This window comes from Oncorhynchus keta, chromosome 11, assembly GCF_023373465.1.
Source record: "Oncorhynchus keta strain PuntledgeMale-10-30-2019 chromosome 11, Oket_V2, whole genome shotgun sequence".
In the NCBI taxonomy this organism is placed as follows: Eukaryota; Metazoa; Chordata; class Actinopteri; order Salmoniformes; family Salmonidae; genus Oncorhynchus; species Oncorhynchus keta.
The window spans coordinates 14241908-14262432 of NC_068431.1; the positions used below are offsets into that span (position 1 = coordinate 14241908).

The window sequence follows — 20525 nt, forward strand, 5'->3', positions numbered from 1 at the left end:
AGCAGGCTCCCGACCTCATAGGTTGAATACCCCTGGTCTATACAGCGTGAGAAACCAGCATCAAATGTTCCAGAGTGTCATGTTTTGATGCATAGTCACATTTCTTTGTGTTATACCATGCCATTGCTAGAATAACAGCAATGTTTATTAAATAGATGTATTGTAATGTACATAAGGTGTTGAGTTGACAAACAAGACACATTGATAAATGCAATAATTTTATTATAAAATTCACACAGCTGTGTGCAAATCCCTTATGAAAAGGATATTTTCAGTACATTTAGTGTATTATGCAGACCCCAAGAATAATTCATCAATATCCTCAAGAAATATATAGAGATGGCAAACGTCTAACATATCAATGGAATTTATAATATATTTATTTTGTTTTTGGAACCCAATACAGCAATGATGGTGTGGTATATTTTATTGTTTTTCCCAGTCTGACAAAATATATAACAATATAAATGATCGACATGTGATCTTCACATGGGTCTTATTTATAGTTTGCCCAAAATAAAATAACTCTGTCTTCCGTGATTGTTGAGTCTTCAGCTAACATAAATGTGATGGTGGAATAGACAGAGGCAAGGCATGAGGCCAAATTAAGCTGATTGATACCACATTACTTAATAAATGTCAAATATAGTCATCTTTGTGATTGACCTATATATCTTGTGCAAATACTGTATATTTTATGATATCTTTGCAAGTACCAGCAGACTTCCAAAACCTTCAACAGTTTATACAACTGTATGTACCATACTGTAAACTAGCACAAGAAAATCAAGAAATCACAAAAATACAAAATAATGTTTTTTTTGTGGTTATAGTAAAGTAATATTTAAATAGTTGATAATAATCAGATTTTATATGCCATCGCCGTTCAATAACATGACCTCTCAAGCTCTAATGACTGGTTGGCTTGATACCTCAGTAACTACTTCCTCAGTTTAAAACATCTCTACTTTATGACTGCACTCAGTCCTTCATATAAACAAACAAAACATAATGCCTTATGATAACTCATTCTCTTTTCATTGGTGAAACTTGAATTTATGAAAGTGTGCTGAAAGAAGGAGACATTTAGATAAAGCTAAAGCTAGGCACAAGCACCAGTCCTTGTGCCTGGATATTTGTTCATAAGCAATAGACCATGAGAAAATGTTAAAGATATGCAAATAAAAGTCACATGTTTGTCATATTTTCATGCTGTATGTGTCAATAGTAAATGATATAAAAATGGTGTTAAATATATTTTCTCTAAGAACACAAAACGGGTTTTTCTCGTTCACACATTATTTCCAAAAATTCCAGTGCAGCAAAACAGTTCATTTCGATTTAGAGATCATTGGATACTATGGGTTTCTGAAAGGATATATCACATTTGTGTCAAAGTTTGGCACTTAGTTGTTCTTCCATAACCTTTCATTCCTTTACATTTTAAAAGAAGTAAACACTACATATTAAAGGCCCAGTGCAGTCTAAAATGTTTTGTTTAAAAAAAATACATTTTCAGACTATGAGGTTGGAATAATACTGTAAAATTGAGAAAATTATGATAATGCCCTTTTAGTGTAAGAGCTGTTTGAAAAGACCACCTGTAATTTCAGTTTTGGCCTGCCTGGTGACATCAAGTAGCCTAGCAGTTACAAGCGTTGTGCCAGCAACCAAAAGCTTGCTGATTCAAATCCCTGAGCTGACTAAGTGAAAAATCTGTCGATGTTCCCTTGAGCAAGGCAATTAACCCTAATTGCTCCTGTAAGTTGCTCTGGATAAGAGCGTCTCCTAAGTTACTAAAATGTAAATAAGAGAGTTCCAAACCTCTCCGCCATTCACAGATAGTTTTCAGACCACTCCCAGAAGGTCCTAGCAAAATTCTTGCTCGAGAAATTGCTCTTCGCTAAGAAGCTATTTTTGTTCATTTTTGAAAAAACTATCACAGTAAGGTTCTTAATTGTTACCCAGAAATAGGCTGCATTGGACCTTAAGTAAACTATCAAGTGGCCCAAAAAATAAATTCCTTTCTTTTCAAGAAGTGCAAAAAACAACATACATGCTTAAGACACACCCTGTTACTGAGTGATAGCTTCTCAACAGGTACAATATATAGGACCACTAGTGAATGAAAGCGCTTCAGTTTCCACTTCATTCAACTAACATTAGTAGTACAGTTAATTCAGAAACTCTGAAGATCACTCTAGAGTAGCACATCTGTTCAGTACCTCAGGGAGTAGCTAACATCACAGTAAAATGTCTGAAAATATATTTTCAATTGAGGCTGGTTAATAAGTAACTTTGCCACCTACCTTTTTAGCCATAACATTCAATGAACAGACTATAACTGGTCTTTAACGCCTATGTAGACCACAACATGGAAAATAATACAACTACAACACGATAAATTAATTTCTACATAGAACGAAAGTGTGTCTCGTTGTTGACAAATGACATTCTCCATCTCTGTTTTGTTAAGGGCCATCTAAAATAGGGAAGTACAATTTCCTTGAAAAATACCCCCCAATATCCCACAGGTTCAAGCATAATATAATGATATAAATGAAAAGGGTTAAATGAAGGAAAGACAACAAACCAATAAGTTCCCCATTCAAAAATGTAAGGGTTTGTTAAGTGTTTCCTTTTGTGATCGACTATGTACATAATATCATGTGACTTACAATATGCATAATGACTTATTTATTTCGATTCAAGCACTGCTCTTTAACATCCTTGGGCTGCCTTTGCCTAAGGTACTCGTTTGGAAACGGTTGGCTATGATTTGGGTATATAAATATCCCTCAAGTTGCATTGTAAGACCTCTGTACCGTATGATGTGAAGCACATTACTACTCAAAGCAGTTTGAGTACTTATTTTGACGTTCACAATGTGCTACACTATACAGTACATGAGTAATGTCGTACTGACACATGAATGATTTAATGATGCATCATAAACACTGGAAAAAACAACAACAAAACAAACCAGAATGAATTCCTGAACTTCTCCCAGATCTTTAAATATGTTTTCAGCGTCAGATCATTGTAATTTCCACAGTGTTTCTCTTCAAAGAGAGTAAGGCTTATGCATCTGGTCTGGTCACAAGCAGATGCTTTCTTCTCCACGGAGCTGTCAAGTTCAGCAATATTCCTCCAGTTAAATAGTTTGTTTTTTTGCCTTAAGTCCCCCTAAACCACCCATTGAGACAGATTGATCTGTTTTAATGCAGTGACTAAGCAATGCTGTTCAGTCTTATGGCAAATGGGAGTGTGTTTTCTGTCACTGAGAGTTTGGGCATTTTGATGGGTGTAGGCATTCAGAACTACAGCCGCTTCCAGTGTAGACACTCAACGTGCCAGCTGAATGAAGTAAAACACTGCTTGCTGTGTTTGTGTAATACTCACGTCTACCAAGTGGTTGTCGGGGAGAAAAAGGAGCAGAATATTTGTTGGATGATTTTGATGCCTATTTCTTATCTACACACTTCCCATAGGAGCCAGCACAGCCACACCTGTGTCAATTGAAGTGTTTGAAAAGGAAGATTAGGTTCTCAGATCACTATACGTTCATAAAAGTTGATATAACGTTTTTTTTTGCCTGTAAGGTCTGTATTGATCCTGTTTTAATACATATTGGTGGAGATGAACATGAACTTAGAAGTCAACATCTGAAAGTATTTTTGTCTAATTTTCTACTTTTCCTCAAAAAAAGATGAATAATCAGCCGTGTTCTTTTTTTGCATCCATAGCCAACAATAGAATACCTTAAAACGTGTTGAATTTTGGCCAGAAAGGTGCATGCAATAAATGTAAACCACTACATAATAACATATATACACAGTGTCTGTACAGTCGACCATAAACAGTCTTTTCTAGCGCTCTGACCACACATGAAAAAAAGTCACGTTCAACACTGCTAAAGTCATGTTTAACACTGCTAAAGTCATGTTTAACACTGCTAAAGTCACGTTCAACACTGCTAAAGTAATGTTTAACACTGCTACAGTCACGTTCAACACTGCTAAAGTCATGTTTAACACTGCTAACGTCATGTTTAACACTGCTAAAGTAATGTTTAACACTGCTAAAGTCATGTTTAACACTGCTAAAGTCATGTTTAACATCGCTAAAGTAATGTTTAACACTGCTAAAGTAATGTTTAACACTGCTAAAGTCATGTTTAACACTGCTAAAGTAATGTTTAACACTGCTAAAGTCATGTCTAACACTGCTAAAGTCATGTTTACCACTGCTAAAGTCATGTTTAACACTGCTAAAGTCATGTCTAACACTGCTAAAGTCATGTTTAACACTGCTAAAGTCATGTTTAACACTGCTAAAGTCATGTTTAACACTGTTAAAGTCATGTTTAACACTGTTAAAGTCATGTTTAACACTGCTAAAGTCATGTTTAACACTGCTAAAGTAATGTTTAACACTGCTAAAGTAATGTTTAACACTGTTAAAGTCATGTTTAACACTGCTAAAGTCATGTTTAACATCGCTAAAGTAATGTTTAACACTGCTAAAGTCATGTTTAACACTGTTAAAGTCATGTTTAACACTGTTAAAGTCATGTTTAACACTGTTAAAGTCATGTTTAACACTGCTAAAGTCATGTTTAACACTGCTAAAGTAATGTTTAACACTGCTAAAGTAATGTTTAACACTGTTAAAGTCATGTTTAACACTGCTAAAGTCATGTTTAACATCGCTAAAGTAATGTTTAACACTGCTAAAGTCATGTTTAACACTGCTAAAGTCATGTTTAACACTGCTAAAGTAATGTTTTAACACTGCTAAAGTCATGTTTAACACTGCTAAAGTCATGTTTAACACTGCTAAAGTAATGTTTAACACTGCTAAAGTCATGTTTAACACTGCTAAAGTCATGTTTAACACTGCTAAAGTAATGTTTTAACACTGCTAAAGTCATGTTTAACACTGCTAAAGTAATGTTTAACACTGCTAAAGTCATGTTTAACACTGCTAAAGTAATGTTTAACACTACTAAAGTCATGTTTAACACTGCTAAAGTAATGTTTAACACTGCTAAAGTCATGTTTAACACTGCTAAAGTCATGTTTAACACTACTAAAGTCATGTTTAACACTGCTAAAGTCATGTTTAACACTGCTAAAGTCATGTTTAACACTGCTAAAGTCATGTTTAACACTACTAAAGTCATGTTTAACACTGCTAAAGTCATGTTTAACACTGCTAAAGTCATGTTTAACACTGCTAAAGTCATGTTTAACACTGCTAAAGTCATGTTTAACACTGCTAAAGTCATGTTTAACACTGCTAAAGTAATGTTTAACAGTTAGCTAAAAGAAACATCAAAGTAAAATGTAAAATCATACTTACTGTTCAACCTATATAACTATTAAAGTGCTTTTTGTATTTTGGATGGATGAATATAGCGATAAATAAAAATAAGCTGATGTCATATCTGACATATCTGCCATTTGTCTTGTGTAGCACATGCATGCGTAACTTGTTCATACAAAAAAACTGTGATCTAATATGCTGACTAAGGGCAAATACAAATAAAACATTGAAGCGGCCCTGATATTGAATAACTTCTACATAAACCAATACCTGACCAAGGGGAATCTGGGAAACGTAGTCATGCAGAATCACTATGGTGAGCTTAGGTTCTTGCTTACACAAAGCACAGTCGTAGTTCCACTATCAGACTCCAGATCCCTGCATGCCTATTGGGTTTGCTACAACTTTTGCTTTAAAAAATATGAATGATCAAATAATGAAATAAAAGAGAAACAAAAATAAAAGGAAAACATTTCAGTGGGTCCCCTTCTTAAAAATGGTCTTGTTGGAGCAGAACGTATATTCTACGTCTGGCTACACGCTGGATCTAGAGATAGAGATAGGAGATCCAGTAAACCAGGTTAAAGAGACCGAAAGCGGTGGGGAAACCGATGCGAGCGTACGAGTCTATCTTGGCGACACGGATGTGCAACCGCCCATGCCGCCAGGCCCCAGAGCGGCAGTCCTCGAAACAGCAGAAGAAGCTGGTGCAGTCCTTGCCGTCCAGGCACTCGTAGCCATACTCCTCATCCCGCTCCTGCATGTGGGTGGCGTTGTTCATCTGGATGGCGGTGGCTGAGCGAGGGCGTATGTCCACCGTAGGGGTCTGCTTTTAACAAAGAGCACAGTTAGCAACTGGAGTTTAAGAGGTGAAACATGGGGGACCTAATTTAGTCTCTATCTTAGTACACAAAATATAATTTTTAACTTCACTTGGAAATTTAATATTTTTAAGCATTTCAGTAAAACACAAATAAGCCATCAGTGGTACCTGTATTTAATTAGAGTGGCTTAAAGCTGACAATGGACTATTCCCTTTGGAACACATAATGCAAATGACATCTATGGGTAAAGCCAAAAGTACAAAGTATCTGGCTTCTGTAGGATACATTGTGTATTGGGCTTTATTTAGTCGAAAGATGATGCTAGTGCTGGGCAACCTATTTTAAGCTCTGTTTTGCACGTCATGGGAAAATACGAGGAGTATCATGGTTATCATTAGTCCCAAACCTAAACACAGTCCATTTTTGCATAATGATTCACTCAAATTACATAATTCTTGTTCTGTATGTGGATGCCATTGAGTGGATTTCAGAGGGGGAACATTTGAATGTATTCTAAATGGATAATGATGTAAGCTGTACGATAAGAAAGACTGTTGAGCAGGGACTCACTGTTCCTCCATTTCCTATCCCTAAATGGGTTAAATCAACCTCCTTTAAAGCCTGCTCACCACTTGAGAGCACAGCCTTTCATTTCTGACAATTCCTAAAATAGTCCTTTGCTCCATCAGTCAAAGGAGGCACAATTAGAATTTTCATGGGCTTTTATCTCAAAATGGCAAACCACCTTTGCACATATGTCTTCTCTCCTATAAGACTGAGTTTCTGCTGACCCAGCATAATATTTTGTGTGTGATTCATTTAGAAATATAATGACGCAGTTACAGACAGTATTGTATTGTTCCACTTCAAATAAACTGAATGGAATCGCTACTAACTGAACAGAGCCCAAAGCCTTTAACCTCTTACCCCCTAACCTCTAGTCCTTAACCTCTAGCCCTAGCCTCAAGGCCCTATCCCGTAACCTCTAACTTCCAGTCCCTACCCTCTAACCCCTTGCCTCTAGTCCCTAGCCTCTAACCCCAAGCCCCTAACCTCTAGGCCCTATCCCATAGCCTCTAACCCCTACTCCCTAACCTCTAACCCCTATCCCCTAATCTCTAACCCCTAGCCCCTAACCCATAGGCACCAACCCCTAACCTCTAGGCCCTATCCCATAGCCTCTAACCCCTACTCCCTAACCCCTATCCTCTAACCCCTAACCCATAGGCACCAACCCCTAACCTCTAGGCCCTATCCCATAGCCTCTAACCCCTACTCCCTAACCCCTATCCTCTAACCCCTAACCCATAGGCACCAACCCCTAACCTCTAGGCCCTATCCCATAGCCTCTAACCCCTACTCCCTAACCCCTATCCTCTAACCCATAGGCACCAACCCCTAACCTCTAGGCCCTATCCCATAGCCTCTAACCCCTAGCCTCTAACCCCTAACCCATAGGCACCAACCCCTAACCTCTAGGCCCTATCCCATAGCCTCTAACCACTACTCCCTAACCCCTATCCTCTAACCCCTAACCCATAGGCACCAACCCCTAACCTCTAGGCCCTATCCCATAGCCTCTAACCCCTACTCCCTAACACCTATCCTCTAACCCATAGGCACCAACCCCTAACCTCTAGGCCCTATCCCATAGCCTCTAACCCCTACTCCCTAACCCCTAGCCTCTAACCCCTAACCCATAGGCACCAACCCCTAACCTCTAGGCCCTATCCCATAGCCTCTAACCACTACTCCCTAACCCCTATCCTCTAACCCCTAACCCATAGGCACCAGCCCCTAACCTCTAGGCCCTATCCCATAGCCTCTAACCCCTACTCCCTAACCCCTATCCTCTAACCCCTAACCTATAGGCACCAACCCCTAACCTCTAGGCCCTATCCCATAGCCTCTAACCCCTACTCCCTAACCCCTATCCTCTAACCCCTAACCCATAGGCACCAACCCCTAACCCCTAGGCTCTATCCCATAGCCTCTAACCCCTACTCCCTAACCCCTAGCCTCTAACCCCTAGCCCCTAACCCATAGGCACCAACCCCTAACCCCTAGGCCCTATCCCATAGCCTCTAACCCCTACTCCCTAACCCCTAGCCTCTAACACCTAGCCCCTAACCCATAGGCACCAACCCCTAACCTCTAGGCCCTATCCCATAGCCTCTAACCCTTACTCCCTAACCCCTAGCCTCTAACCCCTAGCCCCTAACCCATAGGCACCAACCCCTAACCTCTAGGCCCTATCCCATAGCCTCTAACCCTTACTCCCTAACCCCTAGCCTCTAACCCCTAGCCCCTAACCCATAGGCACCAACCCCTAACCTCTAGGCCCTATCCCATAGCCTCTAACCCTTACTCCCTAACCCCTAGCCTCTAACCCCTAGCCCCTAACCCATAGGCACCAACCCCTAACCTCTAGGCCCTATCCCATATCCTTTAGCCTCTTGGAGTTTTTTTTCCTTTTCATTAGGCTTTATTGTAGTTAATGGATGTCATACTAGTGCTATGTATAGGTAATCATACTGCTTTCCTAATGTCCTCATAAAATTAACCATATGTGTGTCAAGCACCATCAAACACCATAAGCTTTGGGGTTAAATTGTTTAAAGGCATGTGTCATTATAAAATATCAAAACACTGATTTGACTGTAGCTCCTTCTCTGCAGCTCAAATTTGCCCAGCACTAGAATACAAGGATGCTTGTAGTTCCTTTGAAAACGATGCATAACCACATGTAAAGATTGGTTGGTTCCACATTATACTCTGATTGATTGACAACCAGGGGATTTGCAGCTAGGTCGAACAGATACAGGTTAATACAACCTAATAATTCCATGTGGAGCGTTTGAAAATAAACACATTAATTGGACCAGCTCTGTGGCTGATTCTAAAGGAATAGGATTGAAAATGTCACCAATGGTCGAGAAATCAAGTAATAAAGTGGCTGCAGATCATTTTTTATATTTTTGTAAAGAATATAATGACAGTAAAACAGTTGTGCTGTGTTTGGTGAGTAGTTCGCTAAAATGGGAAGCTTTTTGTACTGCTAACATTTGCTTCCAGTCACTTTCGCTCGTTAATTCTGTAGAATCAGTAATGGCGCTGGTCCAATGAACTTGTTTATTTTCCAACGCTTCCGCATGGAATTATTACATTGTTTTAACCTTTTATCATCAACCTAGATTTGCACCAGGAAGCAGCATCGGGTCATGTGACTCGGTTCTCAAAGGGGGGGTTGCACGGGAGAAGGAAGCGTGTAGTGGAAGCTAGCTCAAGCAGAAGAGCAAACCCAGATCCTGCAGTGTGGCCGGGGTTTGCAAACAAAAGTGGCATAACCAGCTTTAACCGGATGAAGTAGACAACCTCTCAAAATAAATAATTGACGGAAACACTAAGGGCTCTATTCAATCCGCACCGTGGAAGTTCAGCTTTACAGGTTGAATATAGGCCTTAGTCTCCTACTCTGAATAACTACCACTATAATCAAAGCTTAGTGTCAGCTGTAGTTCATTTTTTGTCCATTATTTAAAATAGCTATAAAAATGATCTCACTTTAAATGGCTGGTTCAAATGTTTACCATACGTACAGTATCCTCTGACTAATGGTATTTAAATTCAGTCAAATTACCCCATTAAGAAATGTTACACTTCCATATAATAGATTCAGGGTGATTCTGTTTTTTAAAGCACATCATCTTCTTTACTTGAGTGTTAAATATACAGGTAACTGCCAAAATAAAGGAAACACCAACATAAAGCGTCTTAAGAGGGCATTGGGCCACCACCAGCCAGAACAGCTTCAATGCACCTTGGCATAGATTTTACAAGTGTCTGGGACTCTATTGGAGGGATTCACACCATTCTTCCACGGAAAATTCCATTATTTGGTGTTTTGTTGATGGTGGTGGAAAACGCTGTCTCAGGCGCCGCTCCTGAATCTCCCATAAATGTCCAAATGGGTTGAGATCTGGTGACTGAGATGGTCATGGCATGTGCTTTACATCGTTTTCATGCTCATCAAACCATTCAGTGACCTCTCGTGCCCTGTGGATGGGGCAATGTCATCCTATGGGGGCTTGGCCATAGTAGCAGCATTGCCCAGCATTTTATACATGACCCTAAACATGATGGGATGCTAATTGCTTAATTAACTCAGAAACCACACCTGTGTGGAAGCACCTGCTTTCAATATACTTTGTATGTCTCATTAAGTGTTTCCATTATTTTGGCAGTTACCTGTGAGTGTTTTAGAGATTACTGGGGCTAAATCTACTCTGCTGCATGTGGAGCCATTAAAATGATCACTACTAATTAGGCTTAACACAGTGTAGGGGTTGTCTATTTCAGTCTGTTAAGGCTCTGCTGATTCTATAGGAAGCATCAGGTTAAAAGCCCCACAAACACACGGGTAGCTTAGCTTGACAGGGGAAATAGAGCTGCCACTGCATTATTGTTAAAATTGCACAGTGTAAAAAATAAAATAAGTCAGAATGAAACCATTTTGTACCATCTTTTTACTAGCTGTGGACGTGTGTGTGCTGGTTATGTGAGAGAGCAGAATGTTGTCACTACACAAGTATGTCTGGCTGCCTCTGCACAGTGAGCGCTTTGTTTGGTGGTATTGCGGAAGACATTCTGAGTTAAAGGTAAAGAAATGGTCTCTAAAACAGACATGTAGCAGTGAGGTACACTAGCTGGGTACAGAGACAGGCAAAATGCAGCAGACACATGCAGTCAATAGATGAAACTCAGACACAGGCAATATACCTTTGAGGAAAATAGCCGGAGGAGCTTTTGTCCCAACAGGAAACAAAGAATATGTAGAATTAAAAGAGAACAACACAAAAAAGAACAAATGTAAAAAGAGACAGAGAGAATGTCTAAAGAAAATAACACCGTAGAAGTAGGAAGGGAACAACATACTGGCGAGACACATACAGGAGGAAGATGCAGGACTGGATACATCAAATTGTGGACCAGGTTGATCCCCAGTCAATTTTACATTTAGAGATGTGCCATATCCATGAAACAAACTTGACATCAACGATTTAGGGATGATATTGATCCTAGTTGGGCTCAGAGCTGACCCGTTACACCAAGACAAGACAATGGCATTTTAAAGCTCAGTTAAAGGCATTTTTATCTGACAAACACATTGAACATGGATTTGTAGTACTTTAAACTCTCACACTACTGTATCTTCAAAAATGCCTTTTTACTGCTTTTATTTCCTGTTTATCAAACAATTAGTCCTAATGGAATAACACATCAGTTCCAGTATGCTTACATTTAACAGATTGATTATAAATACACTGTCGTTGTCTACATACACACTGTTGTTGTCTACAGACAATTATTTGAACAATTACTGTACCATCATAACATTTCATAACATTGAAATAGGACATCATTATTTACTTATTCATTTTTTAATTTTCAGAAAATGGTTAAATCCTTAAACCTAAAACCTATGAGAAATGAAAATGGTTAGTCCCTTACACCCAAAACCTATGAGAAATGAAAATGGTTAGTCCCTTACACCCAAAACCTATGAGAAATGAAAATGGTTAGTCCCTTACACCCAAAACCTATGAGAAATGAAAATGGTTAGTCCCTTACACCCAAAACATATGAGAAATGAAATTGGTTAGTCCCTTACACCCAAAACCTATGACAAATGAAAATGGTTAGTCCCTTACACCCAAAACCTATGAGAAATTAAAATGGTTAGTCCCTTACACCCAAAACCTATGAGAAATGAAAATGGTTAGTCCCTTACACCCAAAACCTATGAGAAATGAAAATGGTTAGTCCCTTACACCCAAAACCTATGAGAAATGAAAATGGTTAGTCCCTTACACCCAAAACCTATGAGAAATGAAAATGGTTAGTCCCTTACACCCAAAACCTATGAGAAATGAAAATGGTTAGTCCCTTACACCCAAAACATATGAGAAATGAAAATGGTTAGTCCCTTACACCCAAAACCTATGAGAAATGAAAATGGTTAGTCCCTTACACCCAAAACATATGAGAAATGAAAATGGTTAGTCCCTTACACCCAAAACCTATGAGAAATGAAAATGGTTAGTCCCTTACACCCAAAACATATGAGAAATGAAAATGGTTAGTCCCTTACACCCAAAACCTATGAGAAATGAAAATGGTTAGTCCCTTACACCCAAAACCTATGAGAAATTAAAATGGTTAGTCCCTTACACCCAAAACATATGAGAAATGAAATTGGTTAGTACCTTACACCCAAAACCTATGAGAAATGAAAATGGTCAGACCCTTACACCCAAAACCTATGAGAAATGAAAATGGTTAGTCCCTTACACCCAAAACCTATGAGAAATGAAAATGAGAACATATGAGAAATGAAATTGGTTAGTACACCCAAAACCCATAAGAAATGAAAACACCCAAAACCTATGAGAAATGAAAATGGTCAGTCCCTTACACCCAAAACCTATGAGAAATGAAAATGGTTAGTCCCTTACACCCAAAACCTATGAGAAATGAAAATGGTTAGTCCCTTACACCCAAAACCTATGAGAAATGAAAATGGTTAAATCATTACACCACAAAAACCTATGATAAATGAAAATGGTTAGTACCTTACACCCAAAACCTATGAGAAATGAAAATGGTCAGACCCTTACACCCAAAACCTATGAGATATGAAAATGGTTAGTCCCTTACACCCAAAACCTATGAGAAATGAAAATGGTTAGTCCCTTACACCCAAAACCTATGAGAAATGAAAATGGTTAAATCATTACACCACAAAAACCTATGATAAATGAAAATGGTTAGTCCCTTACACCCAAAACCTATGATAAATGAAAATGGATAGACCCTTACACTATAAAAACCTACGAGAAATGAAACTGCTTAGACCATTCGGTTTTTGTTCTATGAGAAATTAAAACAGATAGACCCTTACACCCAAAACCTATGAGAAATTAAATTGGTTAGAACCTTACATCCAAAACCTATGAGAAATTAAAATGGTTAGACTATTACACCCAAAACCTATGAGTAATGAAAATGGTTAGACCCTTAGACCAAAAACCTATGAGAAATAAAAATGGATGGACGATTACACCCAAAACCCACGAGAAATTAAAATGGTTAGGCCCTTACACCCAAAAGTCATAATACATGAAAATGGATAGGCCCTTACCCCCAAAAGCCATAATACATGAAAATGGTTAGGCCCTTACACCCAAAAGCCATAATACATGAAAATGGTTAGGCCCTTACACCCAAAAGCCATAATAAATTAAAATGGTTAGACCCTTACCCCTATGAGAACGGAAAAGTCATACACCCCCCAAAAATAAATGAAAATGGTTAGGCCCTTACCCCCAAAAGCCATAATAAATGAAAATGGTTAGGCCCTTACCCCCAAAAGCCATAATAAATGAAAATGGTTAGGCCCTTACCCCCAAAAGCCATAATAAATGAAAATGGTTAGGCCCTTACACCCAAAAGCCATAATAAATTAAAATGGTTAGACCCTTACACCACAAAAACCTATGAGAACGGAAAATGGTTACACCCAAAACCCATGAGAAATGAAAATGGTTAGGCCCTTACCCCCAAAAGCCATAATAAATGAAAATGGTTAGGCCCTTACCCCCAAAAGCCATAATAAATGAAAATGGATAGGCCCTTACCCCCAAAAGCCATAATAAATTAAAATGGTTAGGCCCTTACCCCCAAAAGCCATAATAAATTAAAATGGTTAGGCCCTTACCTCCAAAAGCCATAATAAATTAAAATGGTTAGGCCCTTACCTCCAAAAGCCATAATAAATTAAAATGGTTAGGCCCTTACACCCAAAAGCCATAATAAATTAAAATGGTTAGGCCCTTACCCCCAAAACCTATGAGAAATTAAAATGGTTAGACCCTTCCACTCAAAACCTATGAGAAATGAATATGGATATACCATTACACCCAAAAACCTACGAGAAATGAAACTGGTTAGACCCTTACAACACACAAAACCTATGAGTGTCACGCCCTGACCTTAGAGAGACGTTGTATTTCTCTATTTGGTGAGGTCAGGGTGTGAGGTGGGGTGGGCATTCGATGTTTTGTATTTCTTTGGTTTTGGCCGAGCGTGGTTCCCAATCAGAGGCAGCTGTCTATCGTTGTCTCTGATTGGGAATCATACTTAGGTAGCCTGTTTACCCACCTATGTTGTGGGATCTTGTTTTTTGTTAGCTCTGTGAAGCCGGCAGAAAGTGATGTTCGTTATTCCGTTTGTTGCTTTTGTTTGGTGTTCTGAGTATTAAAGAGGAGATTGGCGGAGTCAGGTTATAGACCTGAGCCAACTCCCCATGCTTACCGCGGGGAGCGAGTGACCGGGCAGGCACCGTGTTATGCAGTAAAGCGCACGGTGTCGCCAGGGCGCGTGCACAGCCCGGTGCACTCGGAGCCAGCTCTCCGCAAGTGCCACACTAGAATGGGCATCCAGTCAGGGTGGATTGTGCCAGCTCAGCGCTCTTGGTCTCCGGTGCGCCGTTTCGGCCCAGGGAATCCCGCGCCAGCTCTGCGCACTGTGCCTCCGGTGCGCTGTGACAGCTCAGTGTGTCCTGTGCCTGCGCTCCACACGTGCTGGGCTAAAGTGGGCATTCAGCCACGAGGAGCGGTGCGAGTTGTAAGCACCAGATCTCCAGTGCTCCCACACAGCCCGGTTCAACCTGTGCCTGCGCTCTGGAGGTGCTGTGCTAAAGTGGGCATTCAGCCTGGAAGAGTGGTGCCAAGGATAGGCACCAGATCTACAGTGCTCCCCCACAGTCCGGTTCATCCTGTGCCTGCTCCATGGGTCTCCAGTCCGGAGCCTCTGGCGACGGTCCCCTGTCCGGAGCCTGCAACGAGGGTCCCTAGTCTGGGGTCTGCGGCGAGGATCCCCAGTCCGTGGCCGGTGACGATGGTCCCCGCACCAGAGGCGCCACTAAAGTGGGGGAAGCCAGAGGCGGAGGGCGGGCTATGCCCTGGACCGGAACTGCCGCCAAGGGTAGATGCCCACCCGGACCCTCCCCTATAGGTTCAGGTTTGTGGCCGGGAATCCGCACCTGGGGGGGTACTGTCACGCCATGACCTTAGAGAGCCTTTTTATTTCACTATTTGGTGAGGTCAGGGTGTGAGGTGGGGTGGGCATTCTATATTTTGTATTTCTTTGGTTTTGGCCGAGTGTGGTTCCCAATCAGAGGAAGCTGTCTATCGTTGTCCCTGATTGGGCATCATGCTTAGGTAGCCTGTTTTCCTACCTATGTTGTGGGATCTTGTTTTTTGTTAGCTCTGTGAAGCCGGCAGAACGTGACATTCGTTATTCCTTTTGTTGTTTTTGTTTGGTGTTCTGAGTATTAAAGATCATGAACACTTACCAGGCTGCACCTTGGTCTACTTCTTCAGATGAACATCACAATGAGAAATGAAAATGGTTAGACTATTACACCCAAAACCTATGAGAAATAAAAATGGATCGACCCTTATACCCAAAACCCATGAGAATTAAAAAATGTTAGACACTTAAACCCATAATACATTAAAATGGTCAGACCCATAGACCAAAAACCTATGAGAAATGAAAATGGATAGACCCTTATACCTAAAAGCCATGAGAAATAAAAATGGTTAGACCCTTACAGACAATACCTATAAGAAATGAAAACGGTCAGAACCTAACAACCAAAATCTATGAGACATGAAAACAGGTTAGACCCTTACACCCAAAACCCATAAGAAATGAAAATGGATAGGCCCTTACACCCAAAACCCATAAGAAATGAAAATGGATAGGCCCTTACACCCAAAACCCATAAGAAATGAAAATGGTCAGACCCTTACACCCAAAACCCATAAGAAATGAAAATGGTCAGACCCTTACACCCAAAACCCATAAGAAATGAAAATGGTCAGACCCTTACACCCAAAACCCATAAGAAATGAAATGGATAGGCCCTTACACCCAAAACCCATAAGAAATGAAAATGGTCAGACCCTTACACCCAAAACCCATAAGAAATGAAAATGGCTAGGCCCTTACACCCAAAACCCATAAGAAATGAAAATGGTCAGACCCTTACACCCAAAACCCATAAGAAATGAAAATGGATAGGCCCTTACACCCAAAACCCATAAGAAATGAAAATGGCTAGGCCCTTACACCCAAAACCCATAAGAAATGAAAATGGTCAGACCCTTACACCCAAAACCCATAAGAAATGAAAATGGTCAGACCCTTACACCCAAAACCCATAAGAAATGAAAATGGCTAGGCCCTTACACCCAAAACCCATAAGAAATGAAAATGGATAGGCCCTTACACCCAAAACCCATAAGAAATGAAAATGGTCAGGCCGTTACACCCAAAACCCATAAGAAATGAAAATGGATAGGCCCTTACACCCAAAACCCATAAGAAATGAAAATGGTCAGACCCTTACACCCCAAACCCATAAGAAATGAAAATGGCTAGGCCCTTACACCCAAAACCCATAAGAAATGAAAATGGTCAGACCCTTACACCCAAAACCCATAAGAAATTAAAATGGATAGGCCCTTACACCCAAAACCCATAAGAAATGAAAATGGTCAGACCCTTACACCCAAAACCTATGGGAAAATAAAACGGATAGATCATTACACCCATTATCCAATGAGAAATTAGTATGGTTAGACCCTTACACCCAAAACCTATGAGAATTTAAAATATGTTATTTCCTCGATTTCCTTTTTTATTCATGAAGATCAAAAGGATCTGAGTCAAAGGCTTCTGCATCACAACTTGGCAGACCATGTGAAGAACCTCATTTAGAACAACCCCTTAGAGAAAGCAAACTGGCATTACACCTTCAGATCGTCAAAACTCATTCACCCAGCACACATTTATATCCAAAAGCAAATCTTACTTACAGAGAAGCTGAAACTGGAGCACTCCACAGCCTGATAAGTACCTAGCTAGCTAACTCTGGTGCTTTTACTATAGCCGTCATGATGTTGTGGGGATTTAAAGCCCCGACACCTTCTGGTCATGTGACAAGGTTTTAAAATAGTACTGCACAGCTGTGGTATGGATTAAGGACAGGTTCTATGTCTCTCGTAGACTGCATGGCACGAGGTGGCCTCACAATGAAATGCTCCCTTCAAAGAACCTAGTAGTAGAAGGCTTTGCATTACAGTGACACAGTAATACAGTGATTGGCGAGGCTTTCAGAGACAGGAAATAACTCTGTGTTTGGAGAGTGTTGTAATCCCCACCCCTTGACCTGGCCTATTCCTAATATAAACACATTCTCACAGGTACGGTCAACATTCTTTGCAAACACATTAAGCTCAAAAAGTGTCTGACATTTATCTCAGCTATTCTGACAATTTTATCTTCATTACTTGAGAAGAGTCATTGTGTGCCCACTTTGTTTTGGATAAACGACTCACCGGGTTTTTCTTCTTCTTGTCCTTTTTTGTGCTTGGCTTCCTGTTGCTTACAAAGTAGTGCAGTGTTCCGTATTCTATCAGCGCGGCAAAGACGAAGATGAAGCATACGGACACAAAGAGGTCCATGGCCGTCACGTAGGACACCTTAGGCAGCGACTTCCTGGCTATGGTACTCAGCGTAGTCATGGTCAGCACAGTGGTGATGCCTGTCAATAGACCAGATGGCCAAGAGGGTCAGACGAGGGTACAGAAAGGCTATAGCAACAAAAGATAACAGTATGCCATTCTTAGAGGGTTTTGATTTTAGTACTTGGGGAGTTGGTGTAGTGGAGGCAAAAAAAAATGTAGGATATGTCGGAGACTAACAAAATAGAGTTGTAAGAGTGGTTCAGAGTATATTTATATATTTAATATATATATAATTATTTTATTGACCTCCCTAGTCTCATAGACGTGAGAAAAAACTGATCAAAAATTCAAAGAAACTTTCTGTACAAAAATATATTCACAGAGATTATTAGAATGGAGCAATCTCAGACTGGTTGAACAAAATACAATATGTATGATACACAGTGGGGATGTTTGAACTATTTTAGCATGCTGCACACATCTATTTTGAAGAGAGCTTCCTATTTGATCCTTATGGGTCTTAAATGAATTACATACTTTACGCATGCAAAAACGTGTGTGAGCTGGGTCATGCCTAAGTGCTTTCTCTGGTAATGTAACATATCTAACACATACAGTATATTTCCCATAATACTACTCCTGTAACGGCGTTCTTCGTTTGTCGAAAGAAAGTCGGACCGAAATGCAGCGTGGTGGTTACTCATGTCTTTAAGGAATGAATCGCGGTACATGAAATAACTGATACAAATATGAAATAACTGATACAAATACAAAACAACAAAACGGACCGTGAAACCTAATTACAGCCTATCTGGTGAACACTACACAGAGACAGGAACAATCACCCACGAAATACACAGTGAAACCCAGGCTACCTAAATACGGTTCCCCATCAGAGACAACAAGAATCACCTGACTCTGATTGAGAACCGCCTCAGGCAGCCAAGCCTATACTAGACACACCCAATCAACCACAATCCCAATGCCTACAAAAACCCCAATACGACAATACAATAACCCCATGTCACACCCTGGCCTGAACAAATAATTAAAGAAAACACAAAATACTAAGACCAAGGCGTGACAACTCCAACAAATTAAAGGAATCCGAGGAAACGGTATCATTAAGTATAGTGATTAGAAATCAAGGCAGAGTATTCGAGTACTGGATTACAAAAAACTAAAAGATTATGAAATGCTGTTAAATTGTAAACACTTGACACATTATGACGTACAGTTTCCCCATAATGGACGGCGTAGCAACCAAGTGTTGTGGTCCCTTGATCCACAACATGCACAATATATACAACATTATGTGGACACCCTTTAAATTAGTGGATTCAGCTGTTTCAGCCACACCCGTTGTTGACAAGTGCAAAAAATTGAACACACAGCCATGCAATTTCCATAGACAAACATTGGCAGTATAATGTTGTTACTAGAGGTCAGTGACTTTCAACGTGGCACCGTCATAGGATGCCACCTTTCCAACAAGTCAATTCATACAATTTCTGCTCTGCTAGAGCTGCCCCGGTAAACTGTAAGTACTGTTCTTGTAAAGTGGAAATGTCTAGGAGCAACAACGGCTCAGCCGCGAAGTGCTAGGCCACACAAGTTCACCGAACAGGACTGTAGAGTGCTGAAGTGTGTAAAAATCAGTTGCAACACTCACTACCGAGTTCCAAACTGCTTCAGGACGCAATGTCATCACAAGAACTGTTCGTCGGGAGCTTCGTGAAATGGGTTTCCATGGCCAAGCAGCCGCATACAAGCCTAACATCACAATGCACAATGCCAAGCGTGGAAATGCATTCTCTGGAGTGATGAATCACGCAGTCCGATGGACATATCTGGATTTGGCGGATGCCGGGAGAACGCTACCTGCCTCAATGCATAGTGACAACTGTAAAGTTTGGTGGAGGAGGAATAATGGTCTGGGGTTGTTTTTCATGGTTCTACATGGTACCTCAGTAGTGTTCTTGTAGCTGAATGGAAGCAAGTCCCTCCCCGCAGCAATGTTCCAACATCTAGTAGAAAGCCTTCCCAGGAGAGTGGAGGCTGTTAAAGCAGCAAAGGGGGGACCAACTATATATTAATGCCTGAGATTTTAGAATGAAATGTTCGACAAGCAGGTGTCCACATACTTTTGGTCATGTAGTGTATCTCTTCTTTCAAGTTCAGCCTTACCACCAGCCATCTGGGGCAAAGGGATCAGTGTTCATTTTGGCAGCTATTTTATATTTAGTTTTAGTCTTAAAATATATTTCAGCCTTAGTCACACTTTAGTCATTTTATCCATCATTAGTTTCAGTTATTATCAATTGACTAAAACTCCGGACAATTTTAGTCAGTGCATTTTTCCCCCATTAAATAATTAATATTTACCTCTTATCTTCCATCATGTGCACATTCAGATAGCCGTGTCCAACTAGGCCTACTATCCCTGTATACAACTGGCACATTGCTATTGTGGAAGATTGTAACCAATGCCAGCCAAGATTTACTATATAGGCTACAAAGCCTTGGATACAGGTTAAACAATTTATGTATAGGACTTCAGCTCTTTTCTCCCAATCATAACCAATGAGAGAATCGCATTCCGTATTCTGCGAAGGCATGCATGCGTATGATTGGACAATACAGATGAAAAGCAGCTTCATGTCAAATTGAATGTCCATGAGTCTTTTCGTCAACTAAAAATGAAAACTCATTTTTTACAGTTATAAATTCAGGACCCTGTCTTTCAAAAAAAAATGCAAATAACTTCACAGATCTT

The 20525-nt window shown here is 40.2% G+C and overlaps 1 protein-coding gene across 2 annotated transcripts in view; it reads right to left on the reverse strand.

Moving 5' to 3' along the window:
- Window positions 1-205: 205 nt before the first annotated feature.
- LOC118372923 (gamma-aminobutyric acid receptor subunit gamma-2) overlaps window positions 206-20525 on the reverse strand; it is a 97858-nt gene continuing 77538 nt past the window's right edge. The window contains exons 8-10 of one of the 2 annotated variants that reach the window (XM_052529469.1): window positions 17621-17826; window positions 10932-10955; window positions 206-6154 (exon numbers count right to left, since the gene is read on the reverse strand). In XM_052529469.1, coding sequence (XP_052385429.1) covers window positions 5876-6154; window positions 10932-10955; window positions 17621-17826 — 509 coding nt within the window. In that variant the 3' untranslated portion in view covers window positions 206-5875. The remainder of the gene's footprint in view (window positions 6155-10931; window positions 10956-17620; window positions 17827-20525) is intronic. The other variant, XM_052529470.1, reaches the window with a different exon arrangement.